Source organism: Myodes glareolus, chromosome 15 (genome assembly GCF_982192425.1).
Source record: "Myodes glareolus chromosome 15, mMyoGla1.1, whole genome shotgun sequence".
NCBI classification, from domain to species: Eukaryota; Metazoa; Chordata; class Mammalia; order Rodentia; family Cricetidae; genus Myodes; species Myodes glareolus.
The window spans coordinates 43,857,473-43,876,685 of NC_142040.1; the positions used below are offsets into that span (position 1 = coordinate 43,857,473).

The window sequence follows — 19,213 nt, forward strand, 5'->3', positions numbered from 1 at the left end:
GACGTTTTTGGACTGGATAGTTCCTTGTTGCCTGGGGAGGGCTGTTTGCGGCCTTGTAAGATGTGTAGTAGAATCCTAGGACTCTATGCTCAAGATGTGAGGCCATATGTTCATGGGGGATAAGTTTGTCCTTTGCGTATTAAAGAGGGTGGTTCTTTGTCTCACCTAGCTTCTTGTAACTGCAGTGAAACTCCTGAAGAGTTTAGTCAGTGTTGCCCACAGGAGATATGGCAGCCCTGTGGGAGGAAGCATCTCCTTTCCTTGAAAATGGACACAGGGAGAGAGAGCTCTGTGAGACCAGATTGGCTGCTTGACTTCTAAAGTTTCATCAAGAGCAACCTAATTTCACTGTAGGGGCCCTAGTGATCCGAGGACCACAGATAGATGAAGCTTACTCTGTAGATCAGGGTGACTTCAAACTCCAAGATCCACCTGTTTCTGCCTCCCGAGTGCTGGGATCAAAGACATGCGTCACCACAGCCTTAAAAGTTCCATCAACTTAACACTCTCCTGGATCCTGTCTCCAGCACATGGACCTTTGACTGACAGCCCGCATCTAAGTTATAGCACCCTGCGGCTGTTTCAACTGTAGTATGGGACAACACGTGATTTAAATATCACAGCCTTGTGAACAGTTAATAAAGCTTTTCGCCAGGAAGTTAGGTGGCAGAGTTAGGCACAGGGAACAGCCTAAGTGGGGGATGTGAGCAGGGCCAGCAGGATCCCACCTCTTCCCTCCTCCTTCTGGTGTTCAAATTCTGTCTTTCTTTGAGAATTAAGCCAAAAGCCACATCTTCAGGAAAACAGAGCCTTTGTATTTAATAAGATTTATTGTTTTCAGTTTGCAACATTGAGTTCATTTTGAAACATTCTATCCAGCAGTATAGTAAGTTAATGATGGTGAGCCTACCCACTCCTGCCACTCCTAGGCATATCTGAAATAGAGTAACTATTCTCTTAAGTGTACACTAAGTGCACAGGAAGGAAAAGATAAGGTTCATCTCCATCCCCCACCCCCCGCCCTGCCTCCCTTCCCAATCAGTGACCAGGACATTGTACTTCTAAATTCATGTTCTGTTGTTTCCTTGTGTTCCGGCCATGATACTTGGCTTTTAGAGCCATACAGACACACAGCTGTGAACACACACAAGGTAGGAGAAATCAGTAGAAGCCTCAGAAATCTGGAGGTTCCTGGTGACACACAGTGGAAAGATTTGACCTGAGAAGAAGAGCATCGGCTGACAACACAAAGGGAGGACAAGCTGGCTGCTGCTTCATTTTGGCTCCATTCAGTGCTAAACACACAAGACTCCTAACACTGTCAAAGAGTAAAAATACGAAGTTCTCCAAAGCCCACCTCAGAGAGGTTTGGGGTGCGTATTTCTAATAGTTGCACTGTCTAAGTGCCTCCAAGCTGAGAAATAGCCCAGGAAGGAGCCCTTGCACGATTGTCTTCCCCAGGAAAGCCATGAGCGCTGCAGGAAGGCGGCACCTCCACCAAGCTGTGCAGTAAGTGTTGAGAATGTGACATAAGGCGTTCAAGGGGCTTCGGGAATCCCCTGATGTCCTGTGTGTAGCTAGCGTGGTGCTGGGAGTGGTATTGGTAGGAGCTACACTCACTCCAGGCTCTGAAGCTGACCGATGTGGTTTCCCGTCTGCTTGAACCGCAGCCACGTCCGGGGACGAGATAATTTTTGATCCTATTATGAGCAAAAAGAAAAAGAAGAATCCTTTTATGTTAGATGAAGAAGGTGATGCCCAGACAGAAGAAACCCAACACTCAGAAACAAAAGAAGTAGAGCCAGAACCAACTGAAGACAAGGATGTGGAGGCTGATGAAGAGGACAGTAGGAAAAATGCTTCTGATGACTTAGATGACTTGAACCTCTTTAATCAAAAGAAAAAGAAGAAAAAAACCAAAAAAGATATTTGATATTGATGAAGCTGAAGAAGGTGGAAAGGATCTTAAGATTGAAGGCGATGCTCAAGCGCCAGCTGAGCCGGAGGATGACCTGGATATTAGGCTTGGCAATAAAAAGAAGGAAAAGAATGTTAGATTCCCAGATGAAGATGAAATACTAGAAAAAGATGAAGCTTTAGAAGACGAAGACAGCAAAAAAAGACGATGGCATTTCATTCAGTAACCAGACTGGGCCTGCTTGGGCCAGGCTCCGAAAGAGACTGCACAGATGAGGAGTTGCTGAACCGAGTGTTCAACGTCGTGAGAGAAAAGAATCCCGATATGGTTGCTGGAGAGAAGAGGAATTCTGTTATGAAACCTCCACAGGTTGTCCGAGTAGGAACCAAGAAAACGTCTTTTGTAACTGTAAACTATTACATCGTCAGCTCAAACATCTCCTTGCACTTTTTATTAGCAGAGTTGGGTGCAAGTGGCTCTATAGATGGTAATAACCAACTTGTAATCAAAGGAAGATTCCAACAGAAACAGATAGAAAATTATAAATTTACGCAACGATGAGCACACTACGGATACCTCCAGGGGTGTAGCTTTGTATGCGTTGTGTAACGGATACTGTGAAGCAGCATTACTGAGTTAGACATTATGTGCGCTTCTGATAGCTCCTGAGAAATTGTCCTCCAGAATAGCCGAACAGCTTGTTCTTTCCCACACCCACGGCGGAGCCTAGTTTTCCCTGTCTTCACTAACATAAGATACTATCAGGCTCTTTGAACTTTGTTCTTTGTGAGTAGCAAAACCGAAGCACTGTTTTAATTGGCATTTTGGATTTAGGCATAGCAGTTTGGATTTAGCCAAACCTCTCTAGGGTGGGGACTTTGGAGGACTTTTGTATTTTACTCTCTTGAATTGACGGTGATAGAAGCCTTGTGCTTTTAACACTGAACAGAACTAAAATAAAGAAGCCAACTTGTCCTCCCTCAGTGCTGTCAGCTTTTGTTCATGCCTGTGTATATTTGTCTATTGATATCTTTTATTAATTTTGTTATTTTTTTAAATTTGATAGAAAAGAGGTAGGAATGCAGAACATATTATTTCTGTGTGTGCTTTTTATAAATTAAAATATTTTTTCCTATTACGTAGTATTTTCTCTCCCTCTCTCTTTTCTCTCATTCTGTGTGTGTGTGTGTGTGTATGCACATTTGCATATGGAAGTCAGAGGTCGATGTTAACTGGCTTCCTTAAACTTTCTCTACCTTATTTTTATTGTACGTTGTCTTTCATATTTATGGGCATTTGTCTTCATGTATGTCTCTTCAGCATGTATGTCTCTTTAGCATGTATGTCTCTCCTGGTGCCAGTGAAGACCTGAAGAAGACATCAGATCCCCTGGACCAAGACTTGCAGACAGTTGAGCCCCTATGTGGGTGCTGGGAATTGCAACTGGAAGAGAAACAAGTGATCTTAACCACCGAGCCCTCTCTCCAGCCTCTTTCCACAGGATTTCTTACTGAGCCTGGATCTTGCTGATTGTCTAGACTGGCTGGACATCAAGCCCCAGGATCCTCCTCTCGCTCCCCAGCCTAAAGATTAGAAGTTTGTCCCATTGCATCCTTTTTGCTTTATGCGGATGAGAGGAATTCGAGGTCAGGTCTTCATCCTTGCACCACAAACACTCCACAGATTCAGGCTTTTCTCTCAACCTAGTAATTTTTGTAGTTCTTTCTTTAAACATTTCACTTATTGCTTTCCTTGTTTTTACCCCTCCCTTAAGATTTTTTTCTTTTAAATTTATTTTACATTTGTTAGTGTCTGTGTGTTCATGCATACAGGTGCACATGTGAGTGCCACAGAGTTCATGCAGAGGTCAGAGGATAACTTTGAGTGTTTCTGTGTGCTGTAACATGGCAGGTAGGGTGAGCAGAGCCAGTCGTGGGGAGCAAGTCTGTAAGCAGCACTCCTCGGTCTCTGCTTTCGTTCCTGCCTTGAGAACCTGCCCTCACTTACTTTCCTGATGGACTGTAATAAGGACATGAAAGCCAAATAAACTCTTTCCTTCCCAGGTTGCCTTTTGTCATGTGACTACCACAGCAGTAGAAAGCAACCTAAGAAAAATAAATAAATAAATAGTTAACTAAAGTGATCTTTAAAAAAAAAAAGAAGGAAGGAAGGAAAGAAAGAAGGGAAAAGAAAAGAAAGAAAGCAGTCTAAGTTAGTGTGCAAACTTGAAACTTTCCATCAAGGTAGAGAAGGTTGAAGTAGATAAGAAATTGGAAACAAGATAGTGACCTGGAGATTTTTGTTTTGTAAAAGAGAGGGGAAAGTGTAGAAAGATGACTTCCAGTAGGATGGCCCAGGGGCACAAGGTCCAGGGACAGGTCCTGCTCTGAGCCCTAGATAGAAGCCTGTTGGGTTACAGACCTTCTACCTGCCATGCTTTCTCTCCCAGAAAGCTTGCCTTGTCCCCTCCCCTCTGCCCTCTTTCTTCCTGGAAAGAGAGAGGTGATGAAGCTTGCTTGTCCCCACTCCCCCAGTCTCCTCTGCAGAAGGCAGAACCCCCGGAGCTCTCTGCCCAACTTGGAAAAGCTTGCCAAAGTCATACCTAGCTGTTGTTTACCACATTCGTGATGTGTCTGAAAGTTCTGAGTTTCTAGAACTTTCTAAGTTTTGGTGGTTGAAGTCCTATTTCTTTTTTCCTTTTTTGTTGTTGTTTCTTTGTGATATTGTTTCTTTGTGTAGCCTTAGCTATCTTAGAATTTGCTCTGTAGTCCAGACTGGCTTTGAACTCTCAGATCTGCCTGCCTCTGCCTCCTGAGTGCTGGGATTAAAGGTGTGCACCACCACCACTCTCTACCTGGCTTCTGAAGTGTTATAAGAGGCCTTGCTCCTTCCAGGAGGGGATGCTTCAATTTATTGGACTTTTAAATCATATTCGAAAGCACTATTTTGTGTAGAAATTTTCAGTAATATTCTTGAAAATATTGTCAATACTGGGTTCCAAAGGGTCAGGGTAGATGTACCCATTCTTCCTCTTAAGATGGCGAGTTGCTAGAAGTTTCTCCCAAAAATGTATGACTACACAAGAATATTTATACAGCTATAAATTATTATATTGGATTACTATTAGGAACTGAATTTTATAATTCTTGCTGAAGATAAATTCTTGGAATGTAGCCTAGGCTAGCCTTAAGATTATGTTCCTTCTGCCCCAGCCTCCAAAGTTGTGGAAATCACAGACATTTTCAGATATTTCAGAAACTAAACATATTTCTTCACTCCTAGAGCTGCGGACGTCATGTGTGTTTTTGCAAAACTTCAAGACGGTGGAGAGGTGTTACCCTTGTGCAATGCTAGGGAAGTTGAAGTGTTGTTTTTCTGAAGCTCACATTCAGTTTCTTGCTTAAACCCCAAAAGATTTTCAGGGGAGGGATAGCATTTCCTGTGTAGATGTGCTGCTCTGATTCCTTGGCAGGAAGCAAAGCAAACTGCCAAAATGTCCTAGGAAACAGTGAAGTACCAGGTGCGGAGGGCGGCCTGTGAAAAGCCATGCTGTGGAAAGGCTATGCTGTACTTAACACCAGGGAAGAACATTTAGTTGCGAATGCAAGTGCTTTAAATGTGTTTGTCTCGACAGTCAGCTGTCATTTTGCCCCCTTAGGTATACTGCTGTAATTTAAGCTCCATTTGACATCTGTCATTACATTTGAAATCTTGCGTTCAAACCGTTTGATGATGAAGAAGTTGATAGTCTTTTCATAAGAATTCTGGATCTCTGAGAGTTTGTATTGTACTCTTGGTTAGGGGAGAATCTGGACTTAGGCACACTTACCTTGGAAGGTCAGCGCTGCCTGTATCTTGATGTGTTACTTTGGGGGAGGGAGTTTCCTCTTTGCCTCATGTCTGAAATAGGAGTGGTTGCTTACCTCATCGACGCTGTCATGACAACTAAATGATGTAGTCAGCATGCAACTTTTTGCACCACGCCTGGGTTTGTTATGTTCAGGACCAAGACAGTGAGAGGGAAATGCTCACTGAGCGTGACTCCCCGGCAGCCATGGTACCTTTTGTACGCTTCATGTGTATCAGCCCATTTTGATATCAAAACGAGGCAAGAAAACTGGGGGGCGGGGGTGCTCAGGATATAGTTGATGGTATATATAACCTTTGCCTAGCAGCCTAGGATACACAAGAATCTGGATTGACTCTCCATCAACACACACATACACACAGAGCACCCTCAACAACCCCAAACAAACATGACTCTCCAGCAACACACACACACACACACACACACACACACACACACACACACACACACACACAAAGAGCGCCTTGAAGAACCCAAAACAACAATCGGTATCCATTACAATGATCCTTTGCTTCACAAATGAAAGGTGTCTAATCAATTGGATAGTGAATTTTTTTGTGTGTTATAACAAAATCCCTGACGAAAGCAACTTGAAGAAGCATTTATCTTGGCTCACGGTTTGAGGGTGCAGAGTCGCACGGTGGAGAAGGCTTGGAGGAGGAGGCTGATGCTGTTCTTTGTGGTGTTACTGTAGTTAGAAAGCAGGGATGGATGCCGGCCGGACTCCACTTTCCCCTATCTATTCATGTTTGCTTCCTGGTCCATAGAATGGTATTGTGCACATCCAGGGTGGCTCTTCCTTCAGTGAAACATCTCAGAAGCTCCCCACAGACTGTCCTAGAGGTTTATCTCCCAGTGATCACAGATTTGATCAAGTTGTTAATCTGGATTTGCCATCGCACCAGGGCAGCTAAACAACCTGAGTTCTTCTGTTAGCGCACAGCCTTGGTATGGTTATAATTTTCTAAAAAATTAGAAGAGGAATAATCCCTCTTTTTTTCTTTCCTTTCTTGCTTTTTGTGGTTGTTGTTGATGCTGCTGCTGCTGCTATTGTTTTTTGAGATAGGGTCTCACTATGTAGTTGTGGCTGTCCTGGAGTTCGGCATATAAACAAGGCTGGACTCAAACTTACCGAGAGCCGCCTACCTTCCCCCTCCTGAGGGCAGCATTAAAGGCCTGTGCCACTACATCCGGCTGAAGAGAAATTTTCAGAAGTGTGGAATCATTCTCCTGGCCCTGGCGAAAGATGACAAAGGCCTGTGGGGAAGACAGTTGGAGGGAATGAGACAAATTTGGTCGACATTTCAGAGGCAGTGTAGTAAAATAGGATGCTATTGCATTTGAAATCAATTAGTATCCAAGGAAAGGGGGAACTATTGCGCCACCCTGGGCCAGCCTGGGCTTGAAGTTCCTTTGGATATGAGGGTTTCGCTGCTTAGAGAGCATGTAGAGCCCTGGGTCAGTGATCAAGAATGAGGTTTTGAGGGGGAACTTTGTTTTTCAAATAAAATGTGTTGAGGGTATTAGAGGTTAATCATGGAATTCAGCACAAGAGTGCCAAATTGAGAAGGGAAGGGACCAGAAAGCAAAATCCCCCAGAGCTTGAATACTAAGGAGCCTTGAAAGGACTTGGTGTGCCTGGCATATGTTAAAGTGTACTGAGAGTGAAGTAGATGCAAAGGCAATGTCAAAGAATGAAAGACCTTGGCAATATCTGATGTTTTGTAGACAACAGATGATGTGAGCTTTGGGGAATTGAGAGATGGCTCAGTGGTTAAGAGCCATGCTGGTCTCGTAGAGGGTCCTGATGGGTTCAGTTCCTAGCACTCTGGCGGCTTGTGACCGTTTATAACCCTGTTCCAGGGGACCCATCACCCTCTTCTGGCCTCAGAGGTACCACACACATGCATACATGTAGGTGAAACACTCATACATAAAAAGTAAAAAATGTGAACTTTGGGGGAAGATCATTAAATAATTTAGCTATTAAGTTTTTTAAAAATTCATTCATCCTGCATATGTGTGTGTGTGTATTATGTGTACATACTGTGTTATGTAGGTCAGAGGACAATTTGTGGGAGTCTTCATCCCTTCTACCATGTGGGTGCTGAAGCTGGATAGACTGTCAGCTTGGTGGCAAGCCCCTTTCCTTACCAAGCCGTCTTACTGGCGCTAGACTGTTTTTAATGTAAGAAAGAACATTTTATGTGACATCATGGGTTAAGATGACAGAATACATGCTATTAAAAGGGGAATATAGGGAAAAAAACCCAGATGATCTAATGTTTGAAGAAATTGACTAAGGTAAATTTTTGCTGAGAGAACTCAATTTTAGGAATACCCAGAGCTAAATGTGAGAAAAATATATAGAAAACATAATTTCAAAACTGAATATAGTTGACCTTGAAATTCCTTCTCATTACCAGCCCCTATATGATTCTGGTATGTAGGTGGCTCTCAGCAGATACGCAGGAATGTGGAGATTCCTTCAATTGTCCTTACTCGGTCTTCCCCCTGTATACAATTTGACTGTTCTTAAGGTCTTTCAGTGCCTGGGAGAGGAGTAAGTTCAGTTCATCTATTTTGCAGTTAAATGATAGTTACTTCTCCAGTCTTCTCCCCAAACCCTTCCCTCTGGCTATACTCTGGCTTCTCTCTGGCTACCCTTTCGCATTTGTAAGTTCTGCGCCTTGTACTACTTAGGAAAGCACATTGTCTAAAGTTTTAAGTATAGTTAAATGTCATGAGGTACCTCACGTATGTTCTGTCCACTTGTCCTCTACGTGGTGCTGCACTCCCTAAGAATGAACTAGAAATGAGTTTCTACAATAGAGTCTCTCCTAAATACAGCACCCTCTGTGCCACTGCGGACTATCATTGCTTTGATATTTGTGTAGAAACTTCCTTCTTTTTCTGTATTGTTTTATTGTCCAACTACAGTAAATATGGCACCCCAAGTACAGTATTTAGCTTTTGAGGAGCGGGGTGTTTGAGGCCCAGGGTTTCTCCGTGTAGCACTGACTTTCTAGAACTCACACAATATTTTGCTTTTTTAAATAAAGACATTTTATTCATTTTTAGAGGTGTTTGTCACCCCCAGGTTTCTGAAACATGTTGCTTCTTCTATCTTTCACTCTCCTGCAGCAAAGAACCTGACTCTTCATCCTGTAGGATTTCTCTACAATCTCAATTTTGTTGGCCGCTCCCCTGGGATACTGGGAGACAGTTTAATAAGCCCTTTCTGTCTTTACATCCAATAACTGGAAATCAGACAATCTATTCCTGAGCCTTTCCCCTCTCCCTCCAGCTTCCTTTCAGGTGTTGAGGAGTTGGCATTGCTCTTCACCACGGCTATGGGACCGTGGTGACTGTTACAGAATTGCCTTGATTGGAGTTCAGTAGGTGTGTGATTATCTGCTTACTGATTTCCTGAGAATCCATAAGTAGAAATTTTTCTCTCGCTTCCATTTGATTGGTCAGTCGCATAGATCGAAACAAGACACCCATTTGTTTGATATTTTCACTAGACCTCTCCTACAGGCAAATAGATATCGAAGTGCCACACACTGATCCGCTACACCATGGAGCTTTCCTGCCGCTAAATAAGACTTGCCTTGGTCTGAGGTCTTGACTTTACTAGCTACAGACTCTGGATAAGCAGGACTGGTCATGTGTTTTATCAATCTCTTCTGTGTAGCCAGATTTATGGGTAGAAAGATCTTTGTTTACAGGTTCCTGGAAATAACCCAACCAAAGACAGATTGTCAAAGAAAGAGATAGGTTTGGTTATAATTATAGTAGTCATTGGAGAAAAGTGACTTAAGGGAGCAGTTAGGGTTTATATCATACATACTCTTTTTTTTAAAAATTAGAAATTTTAATTGCTAAAATAGTCATACCGTTTATCAGATACAGTGAGATATTTAAGTGTGCATATACTGTCAATCTAAAACAACAATTTTGCTTAAAAGGAATTTTTTGAGGTAGTTATAAGAGGCCACAGTGGCCCAGAACACAGATTCAAGTTACCCTAAGTGAAGTACTCCATAGTGGAAGATGGCACATAAACTTCTGTTGTCACACAACAAAAGAAAGTCATGAGCCAATGTATTTCCTGTTTGCCTTGGTGGAGCCATTAGCTAGAGCTGATTATCAGAGTGAGGAGGGCATCTTCACTAGGATACACATGTTATTCTAAGCCTTCAAGTAGGTGGAGACTAGCAGTGAGTCAGGATTCACTGAACACCTAAGATTTTTATCCAGAAGCACAGAGGTGTCAGATCAAATGCAGTGGTGGCCAGTGAGTGGTTACCAAAGGAAATAAAGATGGCCCAAATAACTTTGCTTTTTGGTTTGCAAGACTCTGTCTGTGCAAATGGACAGATGATGTTCGACACTAGAGTCAAATGGTCTTGATGTTCTTCTGAATATGGCTTAAGAGACCTTTACATGATACAAGGTAATCGAGTCAGGGTAATTGCCAAATCCATTCCCACTTCAAACAAAAATCATGTTTTGGTAGCATTCAAAAATCTACTAGCTGTTTTGAAGGTCACAGTTAATTGCATTTTCTGGTTATCATTCTGAGGTATAGAGCATTGGAATATCTACCCATACCCCAATGCCTGTTAACTGTCCTTTGCCCTCTCCTTGCCTCCACCCTCCTCAGCCTCTGATAATGCTATTTGTGTTGAATTTTTGTCAGTTTGTTACAAACTGGAGTCATCAAATAGGGGATCCTCAGCTGAGGAGTTGCCTCCTTTGGATTGGCCAGTGGGTGTATCTGTGGGCCATTTTCTTCCTTGATCATTGACATGGGTGTTGTTACCTCTGGGTATATGGTACCAGGTTTTATAGGAAAACAAGCTAGTCAACTCCAGGGAGAGAAAGACAGTAAGCAGCATCCCTCTGTGCTCTTTTGAGTCTGTTCTGCCTGGCTCCTGCCTTGGCTTCCTCTGATGGTGGATGTAATCTATCAGCCAGATAAACCCGTTCTCTCCTAAATTGCCTTTGGTCAGAAAGTTTTATCCCAGCAACAGAAAACAAACTAGGATTCTATTCACTCTTCTTGTATAAAGTCAGCATTTCTTTAGTTCACACAAATAAACTGTTTCAGTTTAAATTTGCATTTCAATTCTTGTGCTTGACATTCTGCTTAACATATTTTTTTGTCTCCGCATTTATGTGTTTAACATCTTAATAGTGGAAGGACAGGGAGCAAAAGGCTATTTATGGGAAGATAAAGGTAAATCATCTGTAGGAGAATCAATAGAACACATGATAGGTTTGTGGTCATGTAGGCTTCAGGCGTGGTGTAAGAGTTCTCTATTGCTGAGTGTTCCTTGGCCCTGAGGAGAAGACTGTCAACAGTCAAGTCATTCTGAGTGTTTACCTAAAAGATTTCAGAAACTCATACTCTTTGCTCAAAATAAGTTTTGTATTTTATTGTTATATTCTGGACCCCTTCAAAAAGTACATGTGTGTATATTTGCATATTCATATCCATATATGTATATGAAAGTTTTCTGTGATAAGAACAGGAGGAAGGCGTTATTTGGCTTCATGGTTTGAGAGGCTGGCTCCATTGTTTCTGAATCGTGGTCAGGCAGAACGTCATAGGTGAAGAACATATGGGAATGAAGTTGCTCACTTCCTTGTGGTCTGGAAGCAGAGGTATAAAATGGTACCAAGAATAAAGTTTATAATCCCAGGGAGCAGTGACATTCTCTCAAAGCCTTGGTGGCATTTACTCCAGCAAGGCTACACCTGTCCAAACAGCACTGCCAGCTGGAGACCAAATAAGGGGACACTTATCATTCAGACAAGCACAAAATAATGAGAATCCACAGGGGCCAGTTTGGTAGTCACAGCAGTGGGTTCTCACCTACAGCCTATATCTGTCTCCCCACAGATGCTTGGACCTGGTAATGCTGCCAGGTTTGGTTTCATTTGAGGAATGGGCCTTAAGTCTGTCTCTAAGCAACTGGTTACTCCCACCGCATTTGTGCCACTGTGGTGCCAGTTGGTGTAGCTTGCCAGGCAGGTTGTAATGTCAGCTTGTGGCTTCCACAGCTGGGCCAGATTGATTTCTTTCCTCCTCCAGTGGCACGTATAGAAGCTTTCAGCACTGTGAAAGCGAGCCGGTGACGGTGAAGCTCCAGGCCAGAGCCGGGTTTTTTAAGTCCGGGACTCAAATATATGATGCTCTCAGCAATAGGGTTTTTCTGTCGAGCTCTGGAGCATAACCAGGACTATGGCAATCTTTGAGGACTTGTCATATTTGAGGGTCTGTGTGACCTCACTGGTCAACAAATCCCATAAAGGTAACCCATTCCTGTCATGAGCCAATATTATCTTAAACAGAGAAAAAGAGAGAAAATAACCATTTCTACCGAAATCAGGAATAAGTCAAGGACATAATCTCCCTTGTCTCCTGTTCAACATGGTACTTGATGTATGGAAGCGATACAAAAAGGAAGAAGTCAAAATATCTTTATTTGCAAATGATATGATTCTTAAATAAAGGACCGTAAAGATTCTGCCAGAAAACTACCTTTGATAAACACATTCAGCAAAATAGCAGGATACAAAATTTAAACAAATACAATAACAATCTGTATTTTTATATGTAATAAAAATACATATAATATAAGATAAAAATATTATAATACGATGAACACACTGAGTAAAACATTGGGGAAGCAATATCATTAATATTAACCTCAAAAATTAAAGTATCTTGGAATAAATCTAGCAAAGGAAGTACACAACTTGTATAATGAAAATTTGAAGGCACTGAAGAAAGAAATTGAAGATGCCAGAGGACAGAAAGACTTCCCATGCTCATGGTTTAGTAGGATGTATATTGTACAAATGGCCATCCTACCAAAAACAGTCTACAGATTCAGGGAAATCCCCTTCAAAAATTTTTTTTGCTGTTATTCACAGAAACTGAATGTGTGTGTGTGCTATCGCGTGTGCGTGCGTGCATGCGCGTGTGCAGTTGTGTGCTCATTATTTTTGGTGTTTCAAGACAGGGTTTCTTGTGTAACCCTGGCTGTCCTGGAACTTGCTCTGTAGACCAGGGTAGCCTTGAAATCAGAGATTTTGTTTGCCTCTGCCACCAAGCCCTGGGATTAAAGGAGTATGCCACCACTGTCTGGCTGAAAGAAAAAAAATCATCTTTAATTTTATATGAAAGCTCAAAAGACCCGGGATAGCCAAAACAGTTTTCCATATCTTTATGAAAATGGAGAGTGAGGGAAGCTAGCCCATCAGTTCAGTCTTCAAATATTACAGTAACTGCCAAGGGTGTACACTTCCTGAGCAGAGGGAAATCAGTGCTCGGGTCTGCCCCTGCCAGTGCGTGTCACCTCATGTGCAGGACGTCTCTCAGAAGCTTTTTCCTCTGTCTCATTCAGGAGACAGATATGACAGCCTTAGGCTTTTGGACTCCCATTAATGCCACAAGAGATCGTTTCTTCAGCTTTGCTGATAAAGGACAGTAAAGAAGGGCAGCGGAGCTGTGTTGCCGAAGAGCTGGTCTTCAGATACATGAAGGGCGTTAAGTGTTTGCCGGTAGACCGCTGCTGAAAATTTATATAATTTGTATGCATGTTATTTATAAAAGGCATTCATATATACAGAGCCGTATATTGAATTCGCCCGCAAAGATAACTTTTCATAACACATTTTCTTGTTTCTTTTTGTAATGAACAGAAGAGTCCAGTTCACCAGTAGAAAAAAACATTACTTTGGAAAAGCCTTCTGACCTGGAGCTCTTATGCCAGTTCACGCCATCTGGGGATTTGAACTCAGTGAATGTGACTTGGAAAAAGGATGGTGAATTACTTGAGAATATTGATGTTTTCAATACAACCAAAGTGGGGAACACCTTGTACAGTCAGTACAGGTATGTACACGAGGGTCTACATAGCCAGCTTAACTACACGTTTCTACTGATTAAGCATTTGTCCTTTTTGAGGGCATTTGAATGTTATGCTAGCATTTTGATTTTCCTGTTTACAGAATTATTTGTTTTAAAAGTTTGATTAACGACTTCAATTTTATTAAATATTTGTAAGAACCAAGCTTGTATTAATAACTCTTATTATCACTAGGTTCATCATTTTTAATAGCAAGCAAATGGGAAGTTATTCTTGTTTCTTTGATGGAGAAAAGGAGCTCAGAGGAACATTTAATATCAGAGGTCAGTATTTATAACTACAACTTTACGTTCTCAGATTTCTATGTCCTTTGAGTTTTAAGTAATTGCTATAATAATAAATGTAGTTCCACTGAAAGAAAATCATTTACTTTGTACTGAGTTCTAGGAGATAACCTTGAATGTGGTCTTGCCTTTCCCAACCCATCGCTTTCTTCCATCTTTTTCTTCTATCTTTTAATTTAAAATACAGATTTTAGTTCAAAAGGTCAGCTGCCAAAGTTTTCATAACTCTGATAAATGTCTTAAATTTATTTGTTAGCTTCTATTTCAGAATATTACTCTAATGATGTAAAAGTGTGCTACATTTATTTATGCTGCACTTAACAGTGTAAAGATGTGTTGTATTGGTTTATGTTGCATTTGTTTAGTTGCGTAATTGTTTCACCTTGCCTGCCTAAGGCACCTGATTAGTCTGATAAAAAGCTGAATGGCCAGTAGCTGGACAGGCGTAGCTGGTAGGTGGAGAGAATAAGTAGGGGGAGAAATCTTGACTTGAGGGAGGGAAAGAGAGGGCCACACCTGGGGTCAGAAGCCAGGCAGCCTTAGCCAGGCCAAGACAAGAAGCAGGAAAGTAGGGCAAACAGAAAGAAAGAAAAGTAAGAGGTAAAAGGCCTCGCGGCAACATGTAGATGAAGAGAAACAGATAAAGAGCCAAGATAAGGTCAAGTATTCATAACTAATAATAAGTCTCTGTGTCATGATTGGGAACTGCTTGGTGGCCTAAAAGAAAGCCATCAAGATTATGAGTTGCTACATTCCCAGACTGAGATGATACACAATCGCTTGATACTAATATCAGTGTCTTCAAGACTTGGAGTTCAGAGGACTGTAAAAGTCTCATCTACCTCTGATGCGCAGTGGTGCCTGAGTGTTGCGTCATTAAGCATGGGTATTTCAGAACACAGTCACGTGTCTCCTAGAGACAGAGATGCTTCACGTGCACCAATTCCCCGTCAGCGTTCTGTGTGTGAGCCTGGGAAGAGTATTGGCCCACCACAGGCCTTGGCTGCGTGGTAGCGTCTGCAGTGCCTAGGCTAGAACCATATCCAGGAGGTCACTGTGCAGAATAACACGAAGAAAGACGTGTTTATTTAAACATATAAAATACGGCATAAAAGATGGATACAGTCCATGTGAGAAGAGCACTTTTGTGGATAAATTTGCTGGACTGGAATTGATCCGGCAAAGGAGAAGTGAGTGATTCTGAAGCCGTGTGCTACCATAGAACTTTTTAAAACACAGCACACCCATCCACGGCTAAATTTAATTAAAAATGTTTCTAAGTTTATAATTTATTATATTTAACTTTTAACTTTTTATTTTGTAAATTAATTTTAAAAAATTGATCTTTATAGTGGCAGCCTAAACCATACCCTAGTTTAGTAGTTTTGTTCTTTTTCCCAAGACAGCATTTCTCTTTGTGTATCCCTGGTTGCCCTAGAACTTGGTCTGTAGATCAGCCTGGCCTCGAACTCATAGAGATCCACCTGTCTCTGCCTCCTGAATGCCGAGATTAAAGGTGTGTTCTACCACTTCCTGGCTTAATAGGTTTTTTTAACCTTCATAAATAGTTTCAGTAATAAAAAAATACTCCAATTAAGTACATCACCATCTTTATTTATTTAGTTTCTTTATTCATTAATGTTAATCACAGCATACAGAGGGAAATCCCACATCACCCTGTATATTCACACTCAGGATATTTTTTTGTTTTAAATTACTCCAACTTGAAAATTATAATACATCCTTGTAATTATACAGTTTGGTCTTTTCAGTTGCAGAAATTGCTGTTATACCTTGTATGTATCAAATTCTAGGCCAGCCAGGGCTACCCAGTAACAACCTCTATCACAAACACACACCGCCTATCTATCTGTCTGTCTATCATCTATCTACAATATAATATAAATATGTATCTAATATGTATAATTCAATTCCGTACATGAAATTATTGATTATTGAGAATCATACTGAGCAGAGCAGATGAAAGCTGGACAGCTTTAGAAAAAGCCTCTTTTGTTTAGCCAGACTCTAAATCTCTGTTTGATTGGCACAGAAGAGAACAGGAGAAAGGGATTTTGGTTTCAGTATTTCAGTTTCTCTGCTTCTGCATCGTCACCCAGTGTCATTTATTTGGGCTGCAGCCATATCCCAGCATTCAGATGGCCTTGCTTAATAGCACATCCATGGTTTCTTAGCCAGCTCTTATAGGGTGCCCGATTCTTGAAACACCCTTTCTCCCTGCCCATTATGTGTCCCGAGCATCTCCGTCATGGAACTTTACTGAACAGTAGAGTTCCTCCTGCTCCCCCACCCTTAGTCACAAAATTGACTTTCCCACTTTTGATTCTTAATTTGTGAATATGCATTAGTCTCTTGGTTGTATTTCAACATCCAATTCCCTGCTAAAGCACGGCCTAATCTTGAGGAAGAAGCATGTCGTGCTAGCTAATTTTCTGTCAACTTGACACAAGTTAGTTATTATGAAAGTGGGAACCTCATTTGAGAAAATGCACCTACCAGATTGACCTGTGGGCAAGGCTGTGGTGCAGTTTTTCGTTGTTGGTTCAATGTGGTAGAACCTTGGTCACTGTTGGTCAGTGGTTCTCAACCTGTGGGTCATGACCCCTTTGGGAGGGGTGGTCACCTATCAGATATCTTGTATGTTAGATATTTACATTACAGTTTATAACAAGCAGCAAAATTAGTTATGAAGTGACAAGGAAATAACTTTATGGTTGGGGGGTCACTACAACATGAGGAACCATATTAAAGGATCGCGGCACCACTACCAGAGGTAGTGTCAACCCTGGTTTGGTGTGGGTACTGTAAGAAAACAACCTGAACAAGACAGAAAGCAGGATCCCTCCCCAGCATTGGCCACGGTTCCTTCCTCTAGGTTCTTGTCCTGCTTTGAGATCCTGTCCTGATTTCGCTTAGAGATCCAACAGTTGTAAACTGAAATAAACCCTCTTTCCGGATTTGCTTTTGGTCGCGGTGTATCATCACAGCCATAGATACCCTAACTAAGACCCATGCCGAGTTTGAGAAGTAGAGTGTCCAGAAGATAGAGTGCTTGGGATAGCAGGACCGTGGCCCTCACTAATGCTGGCTTTAGAAGCTGTGCTCCGGAGCAGTGTTTCCCTACTGGTGAGCTGAGCCTGGCACAGGAAGTCAGTAAACCAGTGCTTTCAAAGCACTGGTTTGGAGGGGACCTTGTGGTTTCAGAAAAGGATAGGCAAGTTCTGATCCCCATGTTTGATCTGTAGCTTTTTTTAACTGAAACCTTTCAAAACAACAGTGAGCCCTCTGCTCCCTAACATGAACCACCAGCACTCAAACATTTGGTGTTACCATATTTTACATCAGTTATAGAGCTCACCAAATGCTGGATAATTTGTCCAGAAGCCCGGTGAGAAGGTGGTGTGGAGCCAGGAGGTTGAGGGTGCTTTGTCAGGATGTCTGGGAACAACTGAGTCTCGAACTTTCCAGTCTTCCTTCTTCATAGCAAAAACCACAGATAGGGAACCATGCATAAAAACGGAGCTAGATCATGTGATTATTTTCTAGCCAGGAATATAAACCATGCTTGTTTCAATTCTTGGGAAGACTTGCCAGCGTGTGTAGCTCTTTTGCTTCCTTTTTTCCTTCTTTCCTTCTTTCCTTCCTTCCTTCTTTCCTTCCTTCCTTCCTTCCTTCCTTATCCCTCTGTCTCTTCCTTACTTCCTTCCTCCCTCCCTCTCTTCCTCTCTCCTTTCTTCCTTCCTTTCTCCTTCCTTCCTTCCTTCCTTCCTTCCTTCCTTCCTTCCTTATCCCTCTGTCTCTCCCTTACTTCCTTCCTCCCTCCCTCTCTTCCTCTCTCCTTTCTTCCTTCCTTCCTTCCTTCCTTCCTTCCTTCCTTCCTTCCTTCCTTCCTTCCTTCCTTCCTTCCTTCCCAGCTATGGCTTACTAGCTTCAGTCAAAGTAAAACAATCTGTCCCTCCACAACCCGAACTCAGTTTAGTGCTTACAGCTATGGAGAAGGGAGCGCATTCATCCGAACTGGGAAAAAACAAGAATCAACAGGGATGGAATTACTTATGTCTCTCAGTTCCCAGTTCTAGAGAACAGACGAGTCCGCGTGCTGCAATATGAGTAAGTCTTGCCAGTTCTGCTCTCTGAGGCTAGAAACCGCAGTGTTGAATGAAAGGAAGGAATTTATATAGAATTTAATGGAGACCTTAGTCCACAGACCATTGCCCAGCCTTTGGCGGCTCTCGCCATCAGTTTTTAGTGAAGAAATTGACCGTGCCCTAAGAAACAAATCAGAATAAAATGTTCTGGGATTCCACCCAACTGAGCCTTTAACATTTTGACATTTAATCATTTTCTTTTCCTCAATAACTTAAAAATATCCTTGTTACATCAGTATCAAGACAGATGCTCTGCTATTCCCTTGGATCTGAGAACGGCTTCCAATTTCTCATAGTGCTTGTTTTCCTCAGCTTCGGAACCATCTGGATTTATAAACGAGTTCTGAGGCGGTAGACAGATGATGTTGGCACATAGTAGCCTAACTTAGGGCAGAACACCTACAGGAGAGATGCCTCTTAAACACCCCCTTTCCATTTAGGTACATTTAGATTGAAATTATTTTCTTAAAATTTTAGTTCTTGGTTTTATCAAATTGCTAACGACTTTTTTTTCTGTCTTTTTCTCATTATAAACAGTATGTTGTAAGTGGGGTATTTCTGTTTTACTTTTAGGTTTCATAATCATATGTAAAGTGATTTTTTTTCCCATGTATCCTATCTGTGCCGCATATTACATATGTCTAGAAGGAGGCTTGTTTTGATCTTTTTATCCAGTTTGATTTCTTGTTATGAGTCAGCACCTAGCTGGGCATCCTGGTTTAAGTTGTTATAATTTATGCAGGACTACAACATGCATACATAATCTTACCTAGCACTTAGCTGTGTGGCCAGAACAGTAGGAGAACTTGTCCCATGGCTTCACTGAGGGGTTGTCTCCTTTGTGGTATTTGAATGGACTAGGGACTCACTGGGGTCCAGAGCTAGTATTTCCCACTCTTCTCCTTTCCCCCCTATTTACTCATCGCGTTTCATCTTCATCATTGCCCATTCCAGATGGTGCGGGTGATTCACAGAGAGACTCAGTTTAAAGTTCTCCCTGTTCTTGGGTGATTTCAGACATCGACACA

At 41.9% G+C, this 19,213-nt stretch overlaps 1 protein-coding gene and 1 pseudogene across 1 annotated transcript in view; both read left to right on the forward strand.

Moving 5' to 3' along the window:
* Positions 1 to 19,213, forward strand: part of Emb (embigin) — a 49,883-nt gene that overhangs the window by 13,623 nt on the left and 17,047 nt on the right. The window contains exons 3-4 of the mRNA XM_048443059.3: positions 13,506 to 13,698; positions 13,907 to 13,995. Of these exons, the coding sequence (XP_048299016.3) occupies positions 13,506 to 13,698; positions 13,907 to 13,995 (282 nt within the window). The remainder of the gene's footprint in view (positions 1 to 13,505; positions 13,699 to 13,906; positions 13,996 to 19,213) is intronic.
* LOC125406071 (eukaryotic translation initiation factor 2 subunit 2 pseudogene) lies at positions 1,664 to 2,787 on the forward strand (annotated as a pseudogene).